Raw genomic sequence first — 24,077 nt, 5'->3', positions numbered from 1 at the left:
ACAGGGTCTATTTGGGTTTTGCTCAGTCTGATGGAAGCTTACAAATTCATGGACCAGAGTCTTGCCCCCATCATGCCATGCCATTCACCAAATATATCACAGGGCTCAAATAAGGTAAGCATGGCTCTAAATGCAGGCAAGGAAATACTAAAGAAGAAAAACAAATCACCCTTAATCCTTCCACAGGAACACCACCGCATTCATTTCTGCTTACGTCTTTATGTCTCTGTGAGAAACAGACTTCTAGACTAAGTGGCAAGAGTCTGAGGAGGTCATTGCCAACATTAACATGAGAACTCAGAATAGCAAATATCCAGACCCAACTGAGTGGACATCGGGGAAACAAACTGACAGAATTCCAAATGGCATTAAGCTTTAGATGCCTGGACATTTCACCATGGGCTGGAAAGTACATTATTCAGAAACAGGGCGCCAAGAAATGATAATAAAAAAATGGGAGACCTTCTTCCTGAAACATCTCATTCCTTGCTTTTCAAGGGACACCAAGGGCATACCCAGTGCCATTTTGAAGTTGTCTCTGGAAACGAGTTTAATCTAGGGTTCAAGCACCCCTCCTAGACACCAGAGGGCCTCTGTGGTCAAGCAAAGGACAGTGACTTTTTCTCCCTCTATTCTGGATGCTGTTTATAAAAGCTGTCATTTCTGAATGGACAGCTTATGAAAATATGGATTCCCAACTTGTTTTTCTAACTGCTGAAAAGAAATAGGCGGCTGCTTTCTCTGTGGTTATATAAAGTTTTTTGTTTGTTTGTTTTACAGTTTTTATAGAGTTTTTACAGTAGGTCTTCTGGCTTCAAACCAAGACTCAGACTCCCAAGCTGGTTTGCCAGTTGGTGTGTCCATGTACAGAGCCCTGGTATTACAGTCAAAAGGAACCTGAATTTACCTAATCTTACACATGAGGAAAGAAAGTTCTCAGGAGGTTTTGTGGTTTGCACTGCTTTTTCCATATCTGCCACAAAACAGATACTCCCCCTACGTGGGATTAGAACCCATCTTTGTTTTACCCTGCCCCAGCAATATGGAGCTGATGTAAGGGTTTAAAGAGCTCCATTTTGAGGGGTGGGGGACATCCACTTAGGTCATAAGAGATAATAATTAGTAGTGGTTATCAGAGAAGGTTCTCAAGTTGAACGACCTAGCTTCAAATCCCAATTCTGGCACTTATTAAGCACATGACTTTGGGCAACTTACTTAACGTCTTTGTGCCTTGATTCCCTTATCTATAAAACAAGAGATAACAATGGGGTCTCACTCATGGAGTATGCAGGAGCTCAGAAATTAAGCACTTAGAAGAGGCTGGCACACTGCAAATTCCCCTCCCGCTAATACATGTGAATTCTTGTTCTCATTGGGAAATCTGGGCAGGATGAGGCCGCTTTGTGATGAAAACTTCCCTAAAGTCCCGAGAGCTGGCAGGTGGGAATTCTCAGCCATTTCCCCAACATGGATAGAACACACCAGGGAAGGGGAACTTCCTCAGTTCCAGCGGTCTTGGCTGAGGCTGTTTTGTTTGCAACCTCAGTTGCTTCTGTTCTGTGAGTCACTCTTGCACATCCCTGGGTGCTGTGGCCACGCTGTCTTGCTACCCCTTGGTTGTGTGAGACAAACTTCTATGAAGAAATCTTCCTGGAAGCTGGCTCTCTTTCTGTTCCTCCATCTCAGTCATTTCCTGACCCGAACATAGGCAGGGTGCCTGTGGAACTCTAAGCCCTGCAACAGCCCCTGGGCGGAGATCTTCCCTCTCTTTATCCCTTCCTGATCTTCACGTCCTTCCGCTTCTCTGGCTCACTCCTCTGGCTGGTTTTTGGATGTTGTACAAGACACCACACACACAATAACTGCAGCAGAACCTCACAGTAACCCTGCAAGGTACATCTGGTTGTACCACCAACTGGACGGGTGGAGAAACTTAGGGTCACTCAGCTGAACATGGTCTGCTGGGATTTGAGCACTCGTCTACTCGATTCCAACGCCATGCTGCCTTTTTAGGTCTCTTGATCCCTCCTCACATTGAACTCTGCTACTGCTGCTGCTAAATCACATCAGTTGTGTCCGACTCTGTGCGACTCCACAGACAGCAGCCCACCAGGCTCCCCAGTCCCTGGGATTCTCCAGGCAAGAACCCTGGAGTGGGTTGCCATTTCCTTCTCCAATGCATGAAAGTGAAAAGTGAAAGTGAAGTCGCTCAGTTGTGTCCGACTCTTCGCGACCCCATGGACTGCAGCCTACCAGGCTCCTCCATCCATGGGATTCTCCAGGCAAGAGTACTGGAGTGGGGTGCCATTGCCTTCTCCGCACATTGAACTCTAAGACTTAACAAATTTGCTGAGAATTCCTGGCCACTGTTTTGCTACATGCAGGGAAATGAGAAGACGAGAAATGTACTTGGAGGCACAGCAATGAAGCTAGACTTGGCTATTTTTCTCTGACTAAATTGGAATTACATATACTACATATACTAAGTAGCAGCCAGGAAACTACCTAACTACATATACTAAATATACATATACTACATATGGAGTATACGAACTACATATACTCCTTGCGGGCGAGGTGTTTCCCAGAGATAGCCCTTGTGATGTCTACAAACAGCAGATTTGATTGAACTTGTCAGAGGCACCACTATTAAATATATTTGGCCAACTTTATCCTTTGTCCTGTGAAAATTCTCGGTACTATCATTATTAAAATAAAGGGTAAATTTAAATAATTCAAGCATAATCTCAATCACCTGGTGTGATCTGCAAGTTCTCATCTAATGATGTGAGCTTGATGGGAAGCATGGTTGCTTCATCAATGGGAGACCTCAGAGACATTAAAAAGCCCCATTTGTCTTTGAATTTTAAAGTAAGGGAGGTTGGTTTGTCTTTGAATTTAAAAGGAAGGGAGGTTGGCAGTCCTGTACACAGTCTGTCAGGACATGACTTAGAAGGCTTGATAATTTGACATAAAGCATGTTTTCCACTGAGTAACATCATGTTACTCACTATATCACTGTCACCTTTTTCTGTCATATGTTAGGAGTACTGTATTTGATTAGGCATCAATAATAGTAATAATACTAGTAGCTAAGATTTATTGACAGGTGACTATATATCAGGCACAGTGCTCTCAACCAACCTAGAATATGTGATTATTGTCCCATTATTTGAAATTGAGGCTCCTTTACAGTACTGCTATAGGTTGAGGTGCGTCCTCCCCAAATTCATTTGTTGAAGCCCTAATCTCCAATGTGATGGTACTTGGAGATGGAGCCTTGGTCATGAAGGTAGAGTTCTCATGGTGAGATTCGTGTCCTTGTAGGAGGAGACATAAGAGAACTTGCTGTCTCTCTCCAGGTACCAAGGTAAGGCCATGTGAGTGAGCATCTAGAAGGCGGTTATTTGCAAATCTGGAAGAGGACATTCTTCAGGAGCTGAACCCACTGGCACCTTAATCTTGGACTTCCCATCCTCCAGAACTGTAAGAAATAAACATCTTCTGTTTGAGCCAAATAGTCTGTGGTATTTTGTTACACAGCCTGAGCTGACTGAGACAAGTACATACCTCCTAGGATGGTTGTAAGGATTAGATAAACTAATACATACAAGTAGGTGTGATCTTTAAGTCTGCAGAGAAGCGATATGTCTTTAATGACATATTGGAAAAGTGTTCTTTCTGAATTTTTAAAAATGATAAATATATAGGTAAAATGACTTTAGCAAAAACAAAAAAGATTACTATTTATTTGTAATAAAATGTTACGTGCTGTATTGAGGAATCTCTTCCTCCAAGTACTTTATCAGTTATGCTGTCATTCCCTGGAAAGCTGAAGGGAGCATATTTTAAGAAAAACTGGATCCAGGGTCAGTTGATGCAGGTCCCAGGAACAGCCCTTCTGGCTCATTACTGATGGTATTACATCTTCAAACTACCGCGCTCCTGAAGCCTATGCTTCTTCATCTATTAAATATAGAAGTAACTGCCTTGGAACATCACACGATGGTTAAAAATCAATCAATATCAAATTTCTGAAGCAATTTCACATAGGCAATACAAACAGAAGGCATTAGAGTGAGCCTGCTTAATTCCTCTTCCCATCTTCCCTTTGAGCTTGCCAATAATTCCTCTGCTCTTTCACGTCTTTCACCATCCTTCTACCCGGATAACTGAAACTGAAGTGGCCTTTGTGAAATGGAATTAGTGTGGAAGGGACAAAAGGGTAAAGGATTGTTTCAGTGCTTCATCCCACCCACTTCACTCACCTTACGGTCACAATCTGGCCTCCATCTAGGACGACGCCATTCATTTGGGCTATGAAGATGGCAGCCACCGCTTCATAAAGGGCCGTGCCATCCATGTTAATGGTCGCTCCGACTGGCAGGACAAATCTAGTCACGCGCTTATCGATCCCCAGATTTTCTTCCAAGCAGCGGAAGGTGACGGGCAAAGTTCCGGCACTAAGGGAACAAGAGAGACGAGAGTTGTGTCCACTTTAGAGAAGCAGGACAAAGCACCGTCTGAAATGCCACCGCAAAGCGTTTGTTCTTTGTTCCAGTCAAGCAATGTGACTTGAAAAAAGCAGCATCTAGAACTAAATTAAACCCATCAATTTGCCATATAGGCCATTACATAGTATTGAATAGAGCTCTGTACTCCAGTAAAAAAAGTTTTAAATTCAAATAAATTTTAATTCTAGCAATAAAGCAAAACAAAAAACAAAACAGAAACAAACAAAAAAACCCTTGATTTGGAGGCTCACATTCAATCTTATTAAGATGCTAATTAGGCAGCAAAATATTTTTGTTGGTTCTAGTTTTTGAGATCTCCTCAGAGCTTCAAGTTCTCCTTTCCCTTTGGCCCCTGTTTCCATCTTGGATTAAATATTCAAAACCTGTGTGATTGCCCACATTAATGGGGCTGCAAAATAAAGGGAAGGAAAAGGTTCAGCTACTAATATGTAAGACAGAATGAGGAATGTTTGAATGACCCATAATTTTATGCTAGAAACACTATTTCCAACAAGATTAACTACATGGGTTGTACCCAGCCCCTGGGAATTGCCCTGAGCTGGCTTGCTAATTTTGAGAAAGCTGGACAAATATGGCAAACACCATTCAGCAAGAATCCAGTTCAGTTTAGTTCAGTTCAGTCACTCAGTCGTGTCCACCTCTTTGTGATCCCATGAATCGCAGCATGCCAGGCCTCCCTGTCCATCACCATCTCCCGGAGTTCACTCAGACTCACGTCCATCGAGTCAGTGATGCCATCCAGCCATCTCATCCTCGGTCATTCCCTTCTCCTCCTGCCCCCAATCTCTCCCAGCATCAGAGTCTTTTCCAATGAGTCAACTCTTCGCATGAGGTGGCCAAAGTACTGGAGTTTCAGCTTTAGCATCATTCCTTCCAAAGAAAGCCCAGGGTTGATCTTTAAAATGGACTGGTGGGATCTCCTTGCAGTCCAAGGGACTCTCAAGAGTCTTCTCCAACACCACAGTTCAAAACCATCAATTCTTCGGTGCTTAGCTTTCTTCACAGTCCAACTCTCACATCCATACATGACCACTGGAAAAACCATAGCCTTGACTAGACAGACCTTTCTTGGCAAAGTAATGTCTCTGCTTTTGAATATGCTATCTAGGTTGGTCATAACTTTCCCTCCAAGGAGTAAGCGTCTTTTAATTTCATGGCTGCAGTCACCATCTGCAGTGATTTTGGAGCCCAAAAAGATAAAGTCTGACACTGTTTCCACTGTTTCCCCATCTATTTCCCATGAAGTGATAGGGCCAGATGCCATAATCTTCGTTTTCTGAATGTTGAGCTTTAAGCCAACTTTTTCACTCTCCTCTTTCACTTTCATCAAGAGGCTTTTTAGTTCTTCTTCACTTTCTGCCATTACGGTGGTGTCATCTGCATATCTGAGGTTATTGGTATTTCTCCCAGCAATCTTTATTCCAGCTTGAGCTTCTTCCAGCCCAGCGTTTCTCATGATGTACTCTGCATAGAAGTTAAATAAGCAGGGTGACAATATACAGCCTTGATGTACTCCTTTTCCTATTTGGAACCAGTCTGTTGTTCCATGTCCAGTTCTAACTGTTGCTTCCTGAACTGCATATAGGTTTCTCAAGAGGCAGGTCAGGTAGTCTGGTATCCCCATCTCTTTCAGAATTTTCCAATTCCCTGGGGATCCTCACAGACATTCCAATTCCCTGATAAATCGTCATTGCCAACTCTAGAGTCTCTCCTATGACATAGGGCGGGAAAGCTCTGTAGCTAATCAAAGACCCAATGTGGAGTGACTTCACTCCCACTCCTCCCAGGCGTGGGATGCAAATTCATGACCTTAGGAATCATTCTCAAAGGCCAGAACTCCTGACATGTTTGGTGTCTTCTAAAAGAGGAGACCTACAAGAGTAAGAGTCGCTGAAAGCCAGACTTTTTATTTCCATGTGGACAGAGGTGATGGGAGGGCAAGTGGATTTGCTTCAAAGTTTAATGAATATGGAAAGCAACGCAGAACATTCCAACTGCCATGCGAATACCTTGTGAGCCATTCTCTTTTTTCTTATTCAAACTTTAGCAAACTGACTTGAGAGAAACCCCTAGTGTGGATGGCACATTTGTCTTCTTGTCATTATAACCTTAGTCATAGTTCCCTCCTACTTGTCAGGATTAGGGCTGGACAAAGACACTTGCAAAGGTCTTGGTTTCTCAGAGTGGAAGAGGACCGTCAGCTTCAGGCATGATAAACAAAATGCAGATTCCAGGACCAACTCAGAACCAAGGACCCTGAAGCTCCAAACTTAGGGTCTCGTAAATCTGCACCTTAACATCCCACAGACCCACAAGCCCTATTAACAACCTAGAGTAGCCAGAGTCATCTTACTGAACCATTCTTTGTGATTTCAGGTCAGGGGGCTGTCTCATGCATCCTCTTTGGCTTTAGGTGGGGGAAAGTTATGGATGTTTGGAGACCTCTCATTTAAAAAACCCTAGGAACCCAGGGAAAAGGTTGGGGTCCGGCCTCATTTACACGTGGGAGTATCGTTGTACCTGGCTTGCTGCCCCAGCTATTTCAAGGGAAGTTAGCGTCCTTTGGCTTCCCTGGTGGCTCAGATGGCAAAGAATCTGCCTGCAACGCCGGAGACCCAGGTTGGATCCCTAGGCGGGGAAGATCCCCTGGAAAGGGAATGGCAACCCCCTCCAGTATTCTTGCCTAGAGAATTCCATGGACACAGAAGCCTGGTGGGCTACAGTCCATGGGGTCACAAAGAGTCAAATGCAAGGGAGCAGCTAATACCCTCACTTGCACCTAATGTCCTTTATTCCTCTCCCACACCCCCAGCCCCTTTCTAAGACCCTTTGATGTCACCAGGACACCATGATTGGTCTGAAATGGCAGCATAGCTCCTGTGGGCAGCTAGATTCTCACTGGTGTGAATCTAAGGACACTGCTGGGACAACTGGAATATATCCACTATTATTACTGCATTCATTTCCCCACACTGTCATCAAAGGGTCTTTAGATAATTCAAGAGATTGAGGAACACAATTGGTGAGGCATGAAAATATTCTTACTGCCACTAGGGGATATGCTTTGTGTCTTAAAAATTCATATGTATCCCATCAGTCCAAATTAGGATTTGAGACTTTTAACTCTTTCTTGTACTGACAGGCTGACATTCTGACATTGTGGTTTGTTTGTTTGTTTTTTGGCTCCTGCCTCCATGGTCATATGATTTAGATATAATTTTCTTGTTTTTTTTTTTGTTTTTTTATCCAGATTAGTTTTAACAGCAGGCACTGAGGTCAGCGGGATGCAGTGAGGTGTCCCAGGCCACCCCCCACTGCAACCCAGCTGCCCTGACACCAGCCCCTGTGCCTATTGAGAAAATGGGGCCAACCCTCCCCTCTATGTCCCATACAGGCCAAGGTCTGAGGAGGTAGAAAGTATATTTAACTGTGTCCCTGGGGCTTTTCCCTTGTGGTCATAATGGGAAAGAAACCTTGAGTTAATTCTCAGTACATGACTCCTGCCACCGTGACTTTAAAAAGAAAATAAAAGAAATTCTGCTGCTGCTGCTAAGTCGCTTCAGTCGTGTCCGACTCTGTACGACCCCATAGCTGGCAGCCCACCGGGCTCCTCTGTCCCTGGGATTCTCCAGGCAAGAATACTGGAGTGGGGTGCCATTTTGTTCTCCAATGCATGAAAGTGAAAAGTGAAGTCACTCAGTCATGTCCGACTCTTAGCGACCCCATGGACTGCAGCCCACCAGGCTCCTCTGTCCATGGGATTTTCTACATCCAGGCAAAAGCCACATTTTAACCAAAGATTAAAACCATATTCTTTTTTCAAATGAAATACAAGGTAAAGGGGGAGAAATGCATCTAATGTTTGTGGTCTTGGTCAGATAACCCAAGAATTTGTCTTTGATTTAGATATAATTTTGGGTTTTCCCAATGATTTTAAGATTTACCTTTGTCGTATAAAGGGACTAGGAGAATTGTCTAGTCATTCAAAAGAAAAGATAATAATATTTTGAGATAGTCAAAACCATAATGGCACTGGAAGAAAATATAAAGTAATATTTTACAACCTTTGGTGGAAAAGATATATCCTAAGCAAAGTCAAAATTTTAAATACTAAAGGAAAAGATTGATGGCTTTGTGCTCAGTTGCTTCAGTCATGTCCAACTCTTTGCAACACTATGGACTGTAGCCTGCCAGGCTCCTCTGTCCATGCAGTTTTCCTGGCAAGAATACTGGAGTGGGTTGCCATGCCCTTCTCCAGGGGATCTTCCTGACCCAGGGATCAAGCGTGTGTTTCCTGTACCACAGGGAGATTCTTTTCATCACTGAGCCGTGGGGGAAGCTCCACAAATTAAAACCTGCTAGTGATACAAGGCACAGTAAAATATTAAGACAAATATCAAGTGAAGAGGGGCATTATTTGCAACATCTGATACATAAGTTGATATTTTTATACATGAAGAAAGCTGAAAACCAATCAGGAAAGGATAAATACCCCAAAAGGAAAGTAAGCTCACAAACAATTCACAGGGCAGGGGAGGGGAGGGAAGGATGATCAAAAAGAACACAAAAAGATGTTTTCCCTCCCCAGTAATCAGAGTAATGCAAATTAAGTGAGATCACTTTTCACCAATCGGTTTGGAGAGTGTTAAAATAACTGCTTTTATGTCCCCAGTTAGCAGGGACATAAACTAACGTACTTTTCCAAATAGTAATCTGGTAATATGCTTCAAAACCATCAATGGGCTTACCAGCAGATTCAGAAACTCAAAATTTGTCCTGAGGAGATCATCAGACATCCTTGCAGAGATGTATTTACAATGCTGCGTGTCACAGCCCTATTCAATATACAAGGCTTAAATATACATTTGGGATGGGGTTGTTTTATAGTACATACAGTGTATTATTATGAAGTTTAAAAATAGTAGTAATAGAAATGTAGTTATAGTAAGAGCTATATGAACAGATATAACATAACTCTTATGATATGTTGACCAGTGAAAATTTTGTTGTTTTTGGTTTAGTCACTAAGTTGTGGTCCTACTCTTTTGCAACCCCATGAACTGTAGCCCGCCAGGCTCCTCTGTCCATGGGATTTCCCAGGCAAGAATACGGGAGTGGGTTGCTATTTCCTTCTGCAAGGGATCTTCTCCACTCGCTTTAGCAATGTACAATATCTGCATATAATAAGAAATGGAAATGTACATAACTGTAAAGATTAACTAAAATGTTACTACTTAAGTATCAGTGGTGATGCCTGTTTTTTCTCCAAACTTTTATTCACTGTCTGAACTTATTCATAATGAGAAAACATCATGCTCATAACCAGAAAACAGAAATGAAACTAAACCTGATTGCTTTATTTTTGAAAAAAAGTTAACTTTTTCACTAAAAAGACAGGATTTTTATGGATAGAACTCTTTAGCCATAAGAAATTTATAGGACCAAGAAGGAAAAAGGAAATTTTGGAGTGCTTTCCTTCGTCTTGAGAAACCAAATGCAGAATCTAGATCTCCCAGATTGTATATATTTTTTCACTTTTTCTGAAACCTTACATCCTACTAGTCCAAACTTCTCATTGATTTGCAAGATGGAAATATAATTTGGCTTCCTAGGCATCACCACTATGGGCCTATTATGTAACTTAAGAAAAACCTGATGGCCTGCTCAGTAGTTCAGGAGCAGCAGTTTCCCTGTGTCACAGAGTAGCTGCCTCCCTGGCGGAGCGTGGTCCTGGGCTCTGTAACAAGGACCTGCCAACCTGTGACTCCAGCGATCACACTGGGCTGTGGGTTGCAGAGTCTGTCTGTCTCCCTGCCACCTACTTTATGGCCTCAGTCTTTGTTTCGCGAACCAAGGACACATGTGCAGAAATAAAAGCGAATATTGCAGGCTGAGAGGATAAAGCTCTTTTAGTCTTGGAAATTCTACATTGCTTGGTGTTTCTTATGTACTTGTTTTTGTTGATTTGTTGGTTTGAATTCAGTCCAAAGTGGTATTCAAAGAAGAAGAGTTTTTGCTTTTTCGGTCTGCATATCTCTGGAGCCCTCACTGGCTTCTGAGGCACTGGAACTAGGTAACGAAGAAGGAACCAACTCTTAGTCAATGTTAAGTCAAATAAATACCAACCTGACTTTCCTCAAAATCAATGGGACTGAATAGTCCATTACAGGTCCAAAGACTTGTCTGATTTCCAGTTTGTCTGAAAAATCTCACCTAACCTACCATTCATCCTGCGAAACCTTTTTTTCTTATTCTTGGAAAATTACTCAATAGAGTGATATGCTGTAATAGCATTTTTCAAATCACAGGTGAGAGAATTTCTTAAATAAAATAGCATCCTGTTACACCCTTTTGGAAAACATTTAAAGCTGAACTAATGCTATCTGTGCTTCCCTGTGGCTCAGATCATAAAGAATCTGCCTGCAATGCGGGAGACCCCGGTTCGATCCCTCTGTTGGGAAGATCTCTTAAAGAAGGGAATGGCTACCCACTCCAATATTCTTGCCTGGAGAATACCATGGATAGAGGAGACTGGTAGGCTACAGTCCATGGGGTCACAAAGAATCAGACATGACTGAGCTACTAACACTTTTCCCTAATGCTATATGTGGCAAATTATGCCTAAAGATGAACCGTATGCATTCACCTGGGAAATGTTATATGAGATCATAGTTCCAGGACAGCGGCATACCAGCAAAAAGTTCAGCAGAAAAATCAAAAGTTCCTAAAAGGATTCAAGAATCTACAGTGTTCTACTTTTTCAAAAATATTTTAATAATATGTGAAAAGTGTTCTCACTGAATACTGTGATGGGAAGATTTTGAAAAAGGAGTGGCAAAGAAGTTAAAGGAGCAAGCAGAGAGAAACGGTGATTTCTTGTGTTCTCTACCTGGAAGCGGTACCCAGGGCAGTGATCCAAGCTTGGAAAATGCCAGCAAAAAAGGAGAAAGGGTTTTTCCTGGTCACTAGAAAGTAAATCAAGGGGAGAAAGATCCCCCCATGGATGATGAGGCCGACAATCACCGTGATCATGTACATCCCCAGTTGCCTAGCAACCACTTCTAAGTCCTTGATTGCAATGATCTTCCCACAGATTAGGCAGGCAATACCCAGGGGAGAGTACCTGAAAAATAGAAAAGAAAAAGCATGAAAGAGCTGGTGATGGGATTTAGAATTTAAAATCTGGGCCCTCCTAGGTACCATACCCTGAGGAAAACCCTCCACATTTCTGTACAAAGAGTGTTTACAAAAGAGGACCAGGAGATTCAGTACATACTATATTTTGCTTCTAACTAGCCACATTATCTGAAATCTTTTCTATGGACCCAGTAGCTCCTGCTCTGATGAAAAATCCCAAGATAAACTTTGTTGCTCAGATAATTTTTTAGGGCTAGAGGAGACAAGTTTTACCACCTCTTAAGTAAGCACCATGCTTAAAGTTAAGAGACACCCAAGTTACATCTTTAATAATCTTGTTTGACTTCTCTATTCCATATCTTTCCTGAAAATTGAGAATAAATCTAGAGCTTCCCAGAAAACTCATCCAAGTTTCATCAATTTATGAACACTGGTGTTTGTAAACTGTGCTTTGTTTTTGGCCTGGAAGGAATTTAGAGAAAGAGAGAGAGAGCTGCCCAAACAAGAAAATCATATGAGCCAAAGAGCATGTTTAGAGAAACGTGATTTTATCACTTCCAAGTTTGAAAGTGTTTCTTTCCATACTTATTCCAACAAGAATGCTGGCTGCCACGCATCGTATTTCAAGCATCATGGGGAGACATCCACACATTTTATTCTTACCACAACCCTAAAACCAAGATTTCATTATGGCTGTTTGGCAAATGAGGAAATTGAGGTTCGGAAAAGTCAGGCCCAAGATCATGAAACCAGGAAAGAGGAGGAGGAGAATAATCTCAGATCTGTGAAACACTACCACTGGGGGTTTTCATCTCTACCCACCAAACCACTTCCTTGAAGGAGCAGTTGTAGCTTTTTGTACAGAAGCAAACAGTTTGCCGCCTATCAATCTATCCTAAGAAAAACTTATTTTCTATGTCTATACTATTTTATAGTGTGCTTGGAAAAAATCTACCATCATCCTCACTCTTCATTCAGCCAACCATGTTCTTTCTCTCTTACCTTGAGTATGCTTTTCAATGTTTGACAACACCCCTTTTTCACTGCTTAACCTGCTGGTGTTGGAGCATGAAACTGTTCAGCCTGTGATACTTCTGACTGAAATGAACATGTCTGTGGGAACACTGCCACCTTATTAAGAATTATGAATATATTTGAAAGAAAGACTGTGGGGCAAATGAAGTCAGGCTCCCAGCTGCGGGAGGGGAGTCAGAAAAAAGAGAAGGTCAGTGAGCAGATTTGGTGGTTTTTTTCCTATCAATTGTGTTTGGAGCAAGCAAGCACTTCCTGGGTTAAAGCAAAGCCATGAGGAGTAGATGAGAGTCATATTCACAATTACATGAGACGTGGAGGTTGTCCAGCCATTTACCAGCTCTATGACCTTGGTTGGTGACTTATTTCCATTTTACAGGTGTGCAAGTCAAGGCTTAGAGAGGCTAACTACAACCTCATGGGATTGCTGTGAGAATTACGTTTCCATTTTTTTTAAGTTTTTTTTTTTTTTTAAGTCTTTACTGAATGTATTACAATACTGCTTCTGTTTTATGCCTTGGCTTTTTGGCCACAAGGCATGTGGGATCTCAGCTCCCCAAGAAAGGAAGGAAGGTGAAGTTGCTCAGTCGTGTCTGACTCTTTGCAACCCCATGGACTGTAGTCTACCAGGCTCTTCCGTCCACGGGATTTTCCAGGCAAGAATACTGGAGTGGGTAGCCTTTCTCTTCTCCAGGAGATCTTCCCGACCCAGGGATTGAACCCAGGTCTCCTGCATTATAGGCAGACGTTTTACCATCTGAGCCACCAGGGAAGGGGATCAAAACTGCGCCTCTGGCATTGGAAGGCAAAATCCTAATCACTGGTCCACCAGGGAAGACGGTGATTACATTTTTGAACTTGCATATATGTACACACTATCAGAAGTCCTGCCCCCCACCAATCCCTGTCAGCACTGTTAGTTCTCTGATTGCTGACACAGGTGTGCATGCTTAGCCGCTCAATCACGTCCAACTCTTTTCGACCCTGTGAACTGTAGCCTGCTAGGCTTCTCTGTCAATGGGATTTTTCAGGTGAAAATACTGGAGTAGGTTCCTATTTCCCCCTTCAGGGGATCTTCCCAGCCCAGCAACTGAACCCACAGCTCCTGTGTCTCCTGCATTGCAAGCAGATTCTTTACCCACTCAGCCATGGGGAATCCCCCTGATGCAGGCGTCTCTTGCATGTTCTGTCTCCACACATCTACTCCATGTCCCCTCATCACCATGCTGAATGAGTCAAGTCTGAGTTAAAAGAGACTTTCTAAGGCTTCCTTGGTGGCTCAGCTGGTAAAGAATCAGCCTGAAATAAGGGAGAACTGGGTTCGATCCCTGGGTTGGGACGATCCCCTGGAGAAGGAGATGGCTACCCACTCCAGTATTCTGGCCTGGAGAATTCCAAGGACAGAGGAGCCTGGCAGGCTACAGTCCCTGGGGTCACAAAGAGTCAGACATGACTGAGTGACTTTCACTTTCACTTCAAGGTATCTCACAGGCTACTGCCAACCCAACTACAGATGATTTTATGAGCAAGCACTCAAGATCACCACTTAAAGGGATGAAGCAAATAACCAAAGCCATAAACCAAAATGCATGAAGAGGCTGAGAACTCTTGTGAGGTTTCTAAAGCCAAGTGATGCCCAGAAGTTTCTAAATCAGAAGGATATGACTACAGAGTTGGTGGAGGGAATGGCTCCCATGCTGCCCTGAAACTGGCTGTAACCTCAGCTCTGGGCAGCATTTTCAAAGCCATTGATTCATCCAGGACTGACCTGTGGCATCTTTTTCTCACTGTTGCATCACCCTTTCCTTCCTCACCCACTTCACACCTCAGTTCTTGTTATCTTAAGGTTCTCACCAAGGTCTGCTCTCTACTCCACAAACAGGCTCATACACAGCACTAACATACCCCAATCTCAGTCCGTGTAACCACAGACTCCTGCCTCCAAATCACCTGGCCTGCCTGAAACAACATGGATTCCCTGGACCCACCACATAGCGACTGAGAATTTCCCAGAGCTAGCCACTTTCACTTTTCACTTTCATGCATTGGAGAAGGAAATGGCAACCCACTCCAGTGTTCTTGCCTGGAGAATCCCAGGGACGGGGGAGCCTGGTGGGCTGCCGTCTATGGGGTCGCACAGAGTCGGACACGACTGAAGCGACTTAGCAGCAGCAGCAGCAGCAGCAGCCTTGGGGCATTTATACCTCAAACAAGTTCCCCAGGTCATTCTGATGTATTTAGAAACCACTGTTTTCAGCAATAAAATCTGATCTGCGATGGCTGAAATACAGATATTCCTTGATTAGTCTTTGCAAACTATTTCCTTTATTTCGCTGCAACTTATTCTAGGCTTCCAGTTTTAACCCACTAAAATGATTAACCGGGGACTTTCAAAGACAGGACAGATGGTGGACCAGATGCTTGGAGTGGTTAGAGATAAGTGGAGGGACTTTCTCAGTCCTGCCCTGAAGTCACTGTGGTTCTGTCCCACATGTTGCCAATAACAGCAACGGTCTACCAGTTTGGGGCAGATTTCAAGAGAACTCAAGAGGTGGAAGAGCTCGTCAATAAAGATAAACATTCCAAAAATTACCCAAGGTGTTGTCTGAATTCAGGGTAAGGAAAAAACACAAATCTCCATTTTCCCATTTTACTTTGGGTAAGGTTCTGGCTATCCAGAAAGTCACTTTTGCTGAGTTACCATATGGAGATTAGAACTTTTTATCAGGACAGAGTGAAAGCCAGTTCATGGAGCCTCCAGGCTCCATTATATCACTAGAGCCTAACATTGTTGTTGTCAGAGAAGACATGCTCTAAAGTATTTTGGAAGTGAAAGAATGAATGGACGGATGGGTGGGTGGCTGGATCGGGGGTGGATGGATGGTGGTGGTAGTGGGTTAACTGAGAGAGAGAGTTGAAACAGTGAGGAGAGAGTTCACTTCTTACTGTATGTTTCTACGGTGGTGAGATTAGGAAAAGGTTTACATTCTATATGTTTTGCAGATTTTGAAAAAAATGTTTTAAAGCACTCTGCAAAAAACGAGGATATGAAAATCACACCGAAATTAAGAGTTTTTCTTTCTTTACTTTCAGTGATTCAGAGGGCTTTGCAGGCTTCTTAAGGAATTCATGAGCACAGAGAAACAGAGGTTATGGATTGAACTGATTATAATGGTAATTACAATATAATAACAATATTGTGCCTGTAAGCGTGTTTAGTCACTTGTCATATCTAACTCTTTGCGACGCTATGGACTGTAGCCCACCAGATTCCTCTGTCCCTGGGATTCTCCAGGTAAGATTACTGGAGTGGGTTGCCATGCCCTCCTCCAGAGGATCTTTCTGATCCAGGAATTGGACCCACATCTCCTTTGCCTCATGCAGACAGATTCTTACTGCTGGGCCACCAGTTAAGAGAAAGTCGCTCAGTCATGCCCAACTCTTTGTGACCCTATAGACTATACAGTGAACTGAACTGAGACTATACAGTCCATGGAATTCTCCAGGCCAGAGCACTAGAGTGGGTAGCCTTTCCCTTCTCCAGGGGATCTTCCCAACTCAGGGATCGAACCCAGTTCTCCTGCCTTGCAGGCAGATTCTGCACCAGCTGAGCCACAATAGAAGCCCCCTGAGCCACCACGGAAGCCCTAATGACAATACGAGTTCATATAAAATGCTTAGCCGGGTCCCAGCACACAGGAACCGCTCCACAACTATTTGTCACAATTTCACTCAATTCTCACAGCAACCCTATGATGTGGATTCTATGATCAATCTATCTCGCAGGTCAAGATGAGGAGTGTAGAGTGCATCTAACTTGCCTAACGTCACTCAGCTCATACGAGGAAGATCCCAGGTTCAAACAGAAGTTGAGTTTACTAACACGTTTCTATAATTCCCATTACTAAGGCCATGCAACACTGGGCAAGCTAACCAGTGTGCCTGGTTTTCTCATCTGGAAAATGAGGTTCACCAAAGTGCCTATTTTGGGTAGGTCTTCAGTTCAGTTCAGTCGCTCAGTCGTGTCCAACTCTTTGTGACCCCATGAATCGCAGCACGCCAGGCCTCCCTGTCCCTCACCAACTCCCAGAGCCTGCTCAAACTCATGTCCATCACATCCGTGATGCCATCCAATCATCTCATCCTCTGTTGTCCCTTCTCCTCCTGCCTTCAATCTTTCTCAGCGTCAAGGTCTTTTCCAATGAGTCAGTTCTTCGTATCAGGTGGCCAAAGTATTGGAGTTTCAGCTTCACCGTCAGTCCTTCCAATGAATATTCAGGACTGATTTCCTTTAGGATGGACAGGTTGGATCTCCTTGCAGTCCAAGGGACTCTCAAGAGTCTTCTCCAACACCGCAATTCAAAAGCATGAATTCTTTAGCACTCAGCTTTCTTTATAGTCCAACTCTCACATCTATACATGACTACTGGAAAAACCATAGTTTTGACTAGACAGACCCTTTGTTGGTAAAGTAATGTCTCTGCTTTTTAATATGGTGTCTAGGATGGTCATAGCTTTTCTTCAAAGGAGCAAGCATCTTTTAATTTCATGGGTGCATTCACCATCTGCAGTGATTTTGGAGCCCCAAAATAAAGTCTCTCACTGTTTCCATTGTTTCCCCATCTATTCCCCATGAAGTGATGGGACCAGAGGCTATGATCTTAGTTTTCTGAACGTTGAGCCAACTTTTTCACTCTCCTCTTTCACTTTCATCAAGAGGCTCTTCAGTTCTTCTTCACTTTCTGCCATAAGAGGGTTGTCATCTGTGTATCTGAGGTTATTGATATTTCTCCCAGCAATCGTGATTCCAGCTTGTGCTTCATCCAGCCTGGCATTTCTCATGATGTACTCTGCATATAAGTTAAATAAGCAGGGTAACAATATACAGCCTTGACGTACTCTTTTTCCTATTTGGAACCAGTCTGTTCCATGTCCAGTTCTAACTGCTGCTTCTTGACCAGCATACAGATTTCTCAGCAGGCAGGTCAGGTGGTCTAGTATTCCCATCTCTTTAAGAATCTTCCATAGTTTGTTGTGATCCACACAGTCAAAAGCTTTGGTGTAGTCAATAAAGCAGAAGTAGATGTTTTTCTTGAACTTTCTCACTTTTTCAATGATCCAGCAGATGTTGGCAATTTGATCTCTGGTTCCTCTGCCTTTTCTAAATCCAGCTTGAACATCTGGAAGTTCCCGGTTCACGTACTGTTAAAGCCTGGCTTGGAGAATTTTCAGCTTTACTTTGCTAGATGAGTACAATTGTGCAGTAGTTTGAACATTTTTTGGCATTGCCTTTCTTTGGGATTGGAATGAAAACTGACCTTTCCCAGTCCTGTGGCCACTGCTGAGTTTTCCAGATTTGTCAGCATATTGAGTGCAGCACTTTCACTAGGTCTTATTGTGACAAATAAAAGAGTCAACGCGTGTAAAATTCTGGAACAGTATTAGGCATGTAGCAGGAATTTGGAAAATCTTAGTTATGACCTAAAATAATAATTATAATAATTATTACCTTCTCAATAATAGATACAGGAGAGTAATTGAAAAAGTGCTGAATATATAGCAAGAATTTAATAATTCTGTTATTAATTTAATATCCTAATGGCTCAGACAGTAAAGAATCTGCTTGCAATGCAGAAGACACAGGTTCCATCCCTGGGTCAGGAAGATCCCCTGGAGAAGGAAATGGCAACCCACTCCACTGTTCTTGCTTGAGAAATCCCATGGACAGAGGAGCCTGGCGGGCTACAGTCCATGGAGTCGCAAAGAGTTGGACACAACTGAGTGACTAACACACCACACGCTAGCATTGTTAGATTAATAGCAATCTCCTCATGATGCTTTGTGCTATTATTACTACTCTTTTCTAAAATTTTTAAACAACTCTTTATTTTACATCAGAGTATAGCCGATTAGCAATGTTGTGACAGTTTCAGAGAGACAGCAAAGGGACTCAGCCATACATATACATACATGCATTCTCCTGCAAACTCCCCTCCCATCCAGGCTGTCACACAACACTGAGAAGAATTCCCTGTGTATACAGTAGGACCTTGTTGGTTATTCATTTTAAATACAACAATGTGTACATGTCTGTCCCAAAGTCTCTAACCATCTCTTGCCCCCATTCTTCCCCCTGGGAACCACAGGTTCATTCTCTAAGGCTGTGAGTCTGTTTCTGTTTTGTAAATAAGTTCAATTGTATCATTTCTTTTTAGATCCCACATATAAGGGATGTCATATGATATTTCTCCTTTTCCGTCTGACTTACTTCACTCAGCATGACAATCCCTAGATCCAACCATATTACTACCTATGGCATTATTTCATTCTCCTTAATGGCTAATATTCCATTGTACATATGTCCGTATCTTCTTTGCTCATTCACCTGTCAATGGACATTTAGGTTGCTTCCATGTCTCGGCTACTGTAAGCAGTGCTGCAATGAACATTGGGGTGCATGTATCCTATCGGATCACGTTTGGGGGGGGGTATATGGCCAGGAGGGGGACTGTAGGGTCATATGGCAGCACTAATTTGTTTTTTAACTATTATTACTATTCTTACTATCTCATAGAGAAGACTACAAAAGAACTCTGATGATTTAAGCTTCGAGGGTGTCAGATAAGATGTGGTTGGCTGTTTTATCCAGAACCTTCTTTTATACATCATTATCAATTGCTGGCAAAGCAGCTGAAGAATGAAATAAATATGTAGGATTGACATCTCACGTCATATTACACCCTCCAGACTGTTGGGCTGGACGTGGTAATCAAACAGCTGTCAGAAACCATTCCACAGGCCTTGCTCCTGACTCACAATTGCTCTTCATCTCCAGGGATATGATGTTAAATCTTTAGGAGTTTCGGTTTCAGTGAAGAGGAAACATTTTGATCCACACCCACTCCATCCCTGGGAAGAAGGGAGGATACACTTTTTCCCATGACTCATCTGATTTCCTAGAAGATTCTTCCTGCTTCAGGGGCTCAGTGGAAATGACACTGGCGTGGATGAAGGAAGGAATTTTCATACACAACCCACATCATGGGCATCATAGTAAAGAAAACTGAGCTGCATATTTACAGTGAGGGTGATCACCCTGCTAGGAATTCTAGGAAGTAAAGGCTGATCTTTAATGTTTAAAACTAAGAGGCCTGTTCTGCTTTGCATATTCAGTTCAGTTCAGCCACTCAGTCATGTGGGACTCTTTGTGACACCATGAATCGCAGCACGCCAGGCCTCCCTGTCCATCATCAACTGCCGGAGTCTACCCAGACCCATGTCCGTTGAGTAGGTGATGCCATCTAAGCATCCCATCCTCTGTCATCCCCTTCTCCTCCTGCCTTCTGTTTTTCCCAACATCAGGGTCTTTTCTAATGAGTCAGCTCTTTGCATCAGGTGGCCAAAGTAATGGAGTTTCAGCTTCTGCATCAGTCCTTCCAATGAACACCCAGGGCTGATCTCCTTTAGGATGGACTGGCTGGATCTCCTTGCAGTCCAAGGGACTCTCAAGAGTCTTCTCCAACACCACAGTTCAAAAGCATCAATTCTTCAGCACTCAGCTTTCTTTATAGTCCAGCTCTCACACCCATACATGACTACTGGAAAAAACCATAGCTTTGACTAGACAGACCCAAAGCCTTTCACTGTGTGGATCACAATAAACTGTGGAAAATTCTGAAGGAGACAGGAATACCAGACCACCTGACCTTCCTCCTGAGAAACCTGTATGCAGGTCAGGAAGCAACAGTTAGAACTGGACATGGAACAACAGACTGGTTCCAAATAGGAAAAGGAGTACGTCAAGGCTGTATATTGTCACCCTGCTTGTTTAACTTCTATGCAGAGTACATCATGAGAAATGGTGGGCTGGAGGAAGCTTTGCATATTACCATTTATTACACTCTCAGCAAGCTCAGAGTGGATTCAAAAGACAGAAGACTATTTTTTTTGGCTGTGTGCATGTGGGATCTTAGTTCCCCAATAAAGGATCGAACCTACGCCCTCTGCATTGGAAGCACGGTGCCTTAATCACTGGACCGCCAGAGAAGTCCTTAAAAGATATTTTAAAATATTTTTACAGCATGACATTGTGTGTGACTTTAAATCTTCACACAAAAGAAATATTTAGAAATCCAGCCTTGCCTGGGAAGTTGAAGAATCAATACAATAATTGAAAAGAACACACTATTGTACGAGAATCTCTTCCGTGTTTCCAAAGTCAGTAAAGCAATGATTAGAACAGACCAGAACTATTAAATATGGTTCATAAAGTCATGAGGAACATCTTCTTGATCTGAGACCCTGGGGCTTTTAGCTAGCCCACTTGTTCCTGAAGTTTTAGTAGGAATTTACTACAGGCACATCACTGCGCTTGGTGATAAAATACAAGTTGGCAACAGACTTTGCCCTTGTAAGGTGGGAAGTAAGGGCCAAGAAAAGGAAGAAGAGATGAAGCAGATGGAATTTCAGGGGAAGGAAAGTGGAGGAGGATTGGGGAGGCAGGTGCAGGGGACTGGAGCAGGCAGAGTGAAGGACTCTGTAACCCAGAATTCCCGCGGCAAACAGAACACACACGTCGTTTGGTATAAGAGCAGTTTTACTTTATTCCCAGGTAGACATACAGGACCATCATAGGGACCTGAAATGAACATATGTAAAAATCGTTCTATCTGGTAGATAGTGAACACGAGAAATTTCCAGTAACTGGAGGTGACACAGATCCCTTGTGAATGAGAAGAAGCTGATGCTGTCCTGGCCTACCCTAGACTTCAGAACCACTGACCATAAACACACATGAGATGAAGTGGAGACAATACCACTCACATGATTCAAACAACAACAAAACCCCCACCGATGTACACACCAAAGACTTTGATATCGGTATAAACACCGGCTCCTCTTCTCCCTGGCTATATAATCTTAGGCAAGTTAATTTACCTCCTTGAACCTCAGTTGCCTTTTCTGTCAATTGGGAACCATAACACCGTCTTTGCAGGGTTGTGGGGATTACACTTGAGAGGCATGAAGCACTGTCACGACTCTTGGCAGATAAAAGGAAAACCATAAAGATCATGGTGATCATGACAATGTTAAAGAATTAAGATTTAGTATCTCTGGACCACAGCTTTCTCTACTGTAAAACTAGAGGGTGGAACCAGATTTCCAAGAGCACTTAATCCTGGGTGATGGCACTTTTTCTTGCATGGCCTGAGAACTGCCTCTTTTATTTATTTATTTATTCATTTTCTGTATGAGTCATGAGAACCCAGATCTAAGAGGCATTTAATTTTGGACACCAGAATACTGGAGAAGTGATTCTTCCACACACCCTGGGTCATGCCACATCCTTGGGATCTTGGCCCTATCTTAGTATAGTGTATCCTGATATTGCTCAGATTCACTATTACTGAGTGATATTTCTAGCTTGTCTGGTTTTTGGTTTTTTTGGTTTTGCGTATATGTATGTGTTCTTTTCCTCTAGGGCAGAGATGGGTGAACTTTTTATGCAAGGGGTCAAACAGTAAACTTTTTAGGCTTTGCACCCTATGCAGTCTTGGTCACAACTACTCAACTCTGCCTCTTAGTACAAAAGCAACCCTAGACAGTACATGAGTGAATAGGGAGGATGGGTCCCAACAAAACTATTTATGGGCACTGAGTATGAATTTTACATAACCATGTGTTGTGATTATTAATATTCTAGATTTTTTTCAGCAAAATAATAACATAGAACCCATTCTTGACTCACAGGCCACACAAAACAAATGGCAGATAAGATCTGGCCCACAGGCTTTATAGTTTTCCTGCTCATTATCTATGGAAAGTTCCAAGAAAGAGAGTTCCATTCCTGTTTTTCAAAGTCTTTCCAGAGAAATCTTTCCTTGATTCATGCCTGCTCACTCTTTCCTGCTAGGAGGGTTCAGGGTCCTTTGGAGACCCCACGACCACCTCACACCCCCACCACAATGATGTAAGAACAGACCCACTTACCACATGATCATGATCACTAACTTCATTACAATTTCATTCAAAATGTTGAAGAATTCCACCATCAACTTGGCCTGCTCGCCCATCTTCCCCATGGCAATGCCAAAAGCAATGAAAAACCCTATCAGACCTGTTGGGTGAATCACAGAACACAAAAGGACAAATGATAAAATACGTGTGTTCTTCTTGTTCGTAACCATCCCCTGTGTATGCAGCCATAGTCTCACCACCAGCTACCCCATGAATTAAGCATTAAAAGACAGAAGTGTTATGTCCCACACTGAAAATACCTTTCCCCTGCATAATTATGGCTTTCCTGACTATTTTCCACATGAGCGAGTTGAACTATAAGCAGGTTAGTTCCTTGGAGAAAATGAATTCATTTTCATTCCAAACTAAAAAGTACTCTCTTCTCTCTCCCCTCTGCCCCTCACTTATGAAGTCATGTGTAAGCAGATTCCATTAGTAGATAGATTAACGAAGAAAGGCTTGTTGGGACTTGGGGATTATCATGTAAACCTTGGAGCCAGTATTAGAAGAGTAGAGACCAATTAGCCAATTCAGTCTTTGCCAGGGTTATGTCTATATTAGTTTGGTGTTCTCCCAAATTAATGCATGGTTGGTATATGTTTCACTCTAGGAAAATCCTAAACATGAAATTATTTTTCTATTGCTTATTTGAGAAGGAGGAAGAAATCTTGAAAAATCAAAGGGAAAGCAATGAGAAATCCAAAACAGCTGGGAAACCCCAGATGACCCAGTTTGTTTGGATTTAACCTGTTATTTATTAATTCATCATCATTTTTTCCATGGTCCAAACGGTTAGAACACTTTCCTTTTTTATTGCATGTGCTTTTTTTTTTTCCAGGATCATAAAACTAGAATATACTCTTTGTTATTTCCTAGCCCCTTGGCCCTCTTCTCCTTTTACTTGATGTCACTTGACTTCCATCTAAGTGCAGCCCCACCCCAGCTCCCAGGGTCGATCTAATCCCAGGCCAGGAGGGTCTGGGGAACCCTGTCCCCACCTCTTGATGTCAGCATCAAATTGCACCAAGTCCTGGACTAAGACCAACCGCCAACCATGGATCTTATTTCTGTGTTGCCTTTGCCTCATTCTCTGAGTATCTGTCCTGGAAACCTGCCTGATATGTTAGTTCCTCCAAGGTAAGACCCAGCTTTTCTCTCCCCAGAAAATTCTCTCTCTGCCATCACTCCCTCCACCCCTCTTCCTCAGCATCTCACCCCGGAGTCTCACCCAGACTCTCCTAGTGTCTGGGGTGTGCTCCATGGCTAACAGATGTCCCCATACTGCCTGTGGCGGGTGGGGTGTCTCTGGATTTCTGATAACCAGTCATCATGTGCCCCTCAACTACCAATCTGTGA

At 42.9% G+C, this 24,077-nt stretch overlaps 1 protein-coding gene across 4 annotated transcripts in view; it reads right to left on the bottom strand.

The window, feature by feature from the left end:
* Window positions 1–24,077, bottom strand: part of SLC1A2 (solute carrier family 1 member 2) — a 159,202-nt gene that overhangs the window by 22,143 nt on the left and 112,982 nt on the right. For all 4 annotated transcript variants that reach the window (XM_018059239.1, XM_013969795.2, XM_013969794.2 and 1 more), the window contains exons 6-8: window positions 22,695–22,821; window positions 11,425–11,658; window positions 4,269–4,463 (exon numbers count right to left, since the gene is read on the bottom strand). In XM_018059239.1, the coding sequence (XP_017914728.1) occupies window positions 4,269–4,463; window positions 11,425–11,658; window positions 22,695–22,821 (556 nt within the window). The remainder of the gene's footprint in view (window positions 1–4,268; window positions 4,464–11,424; window positions 11,659–22,694; window positions 22,822–24,077) is intronic.

This window comes from Capra hircus, chromosome 15, assembly GCF_001704415.2.
Source record: "Capra hircus breed San Clemente chromosome 15, ASM170441v1, whole genome shotgun sequence".
Classification (NCBI taxonomy): domain Eukaryota; kingdom Metazoa; phylum Chordata; class Mammalia; order Artiodactyla; family Bovidae; genus Capra; species Capra hircus.
Note: the sequence above shows the minus strand (reverse complement) of the source record. Positions and strands in the feature narration are given on the sequence as shown.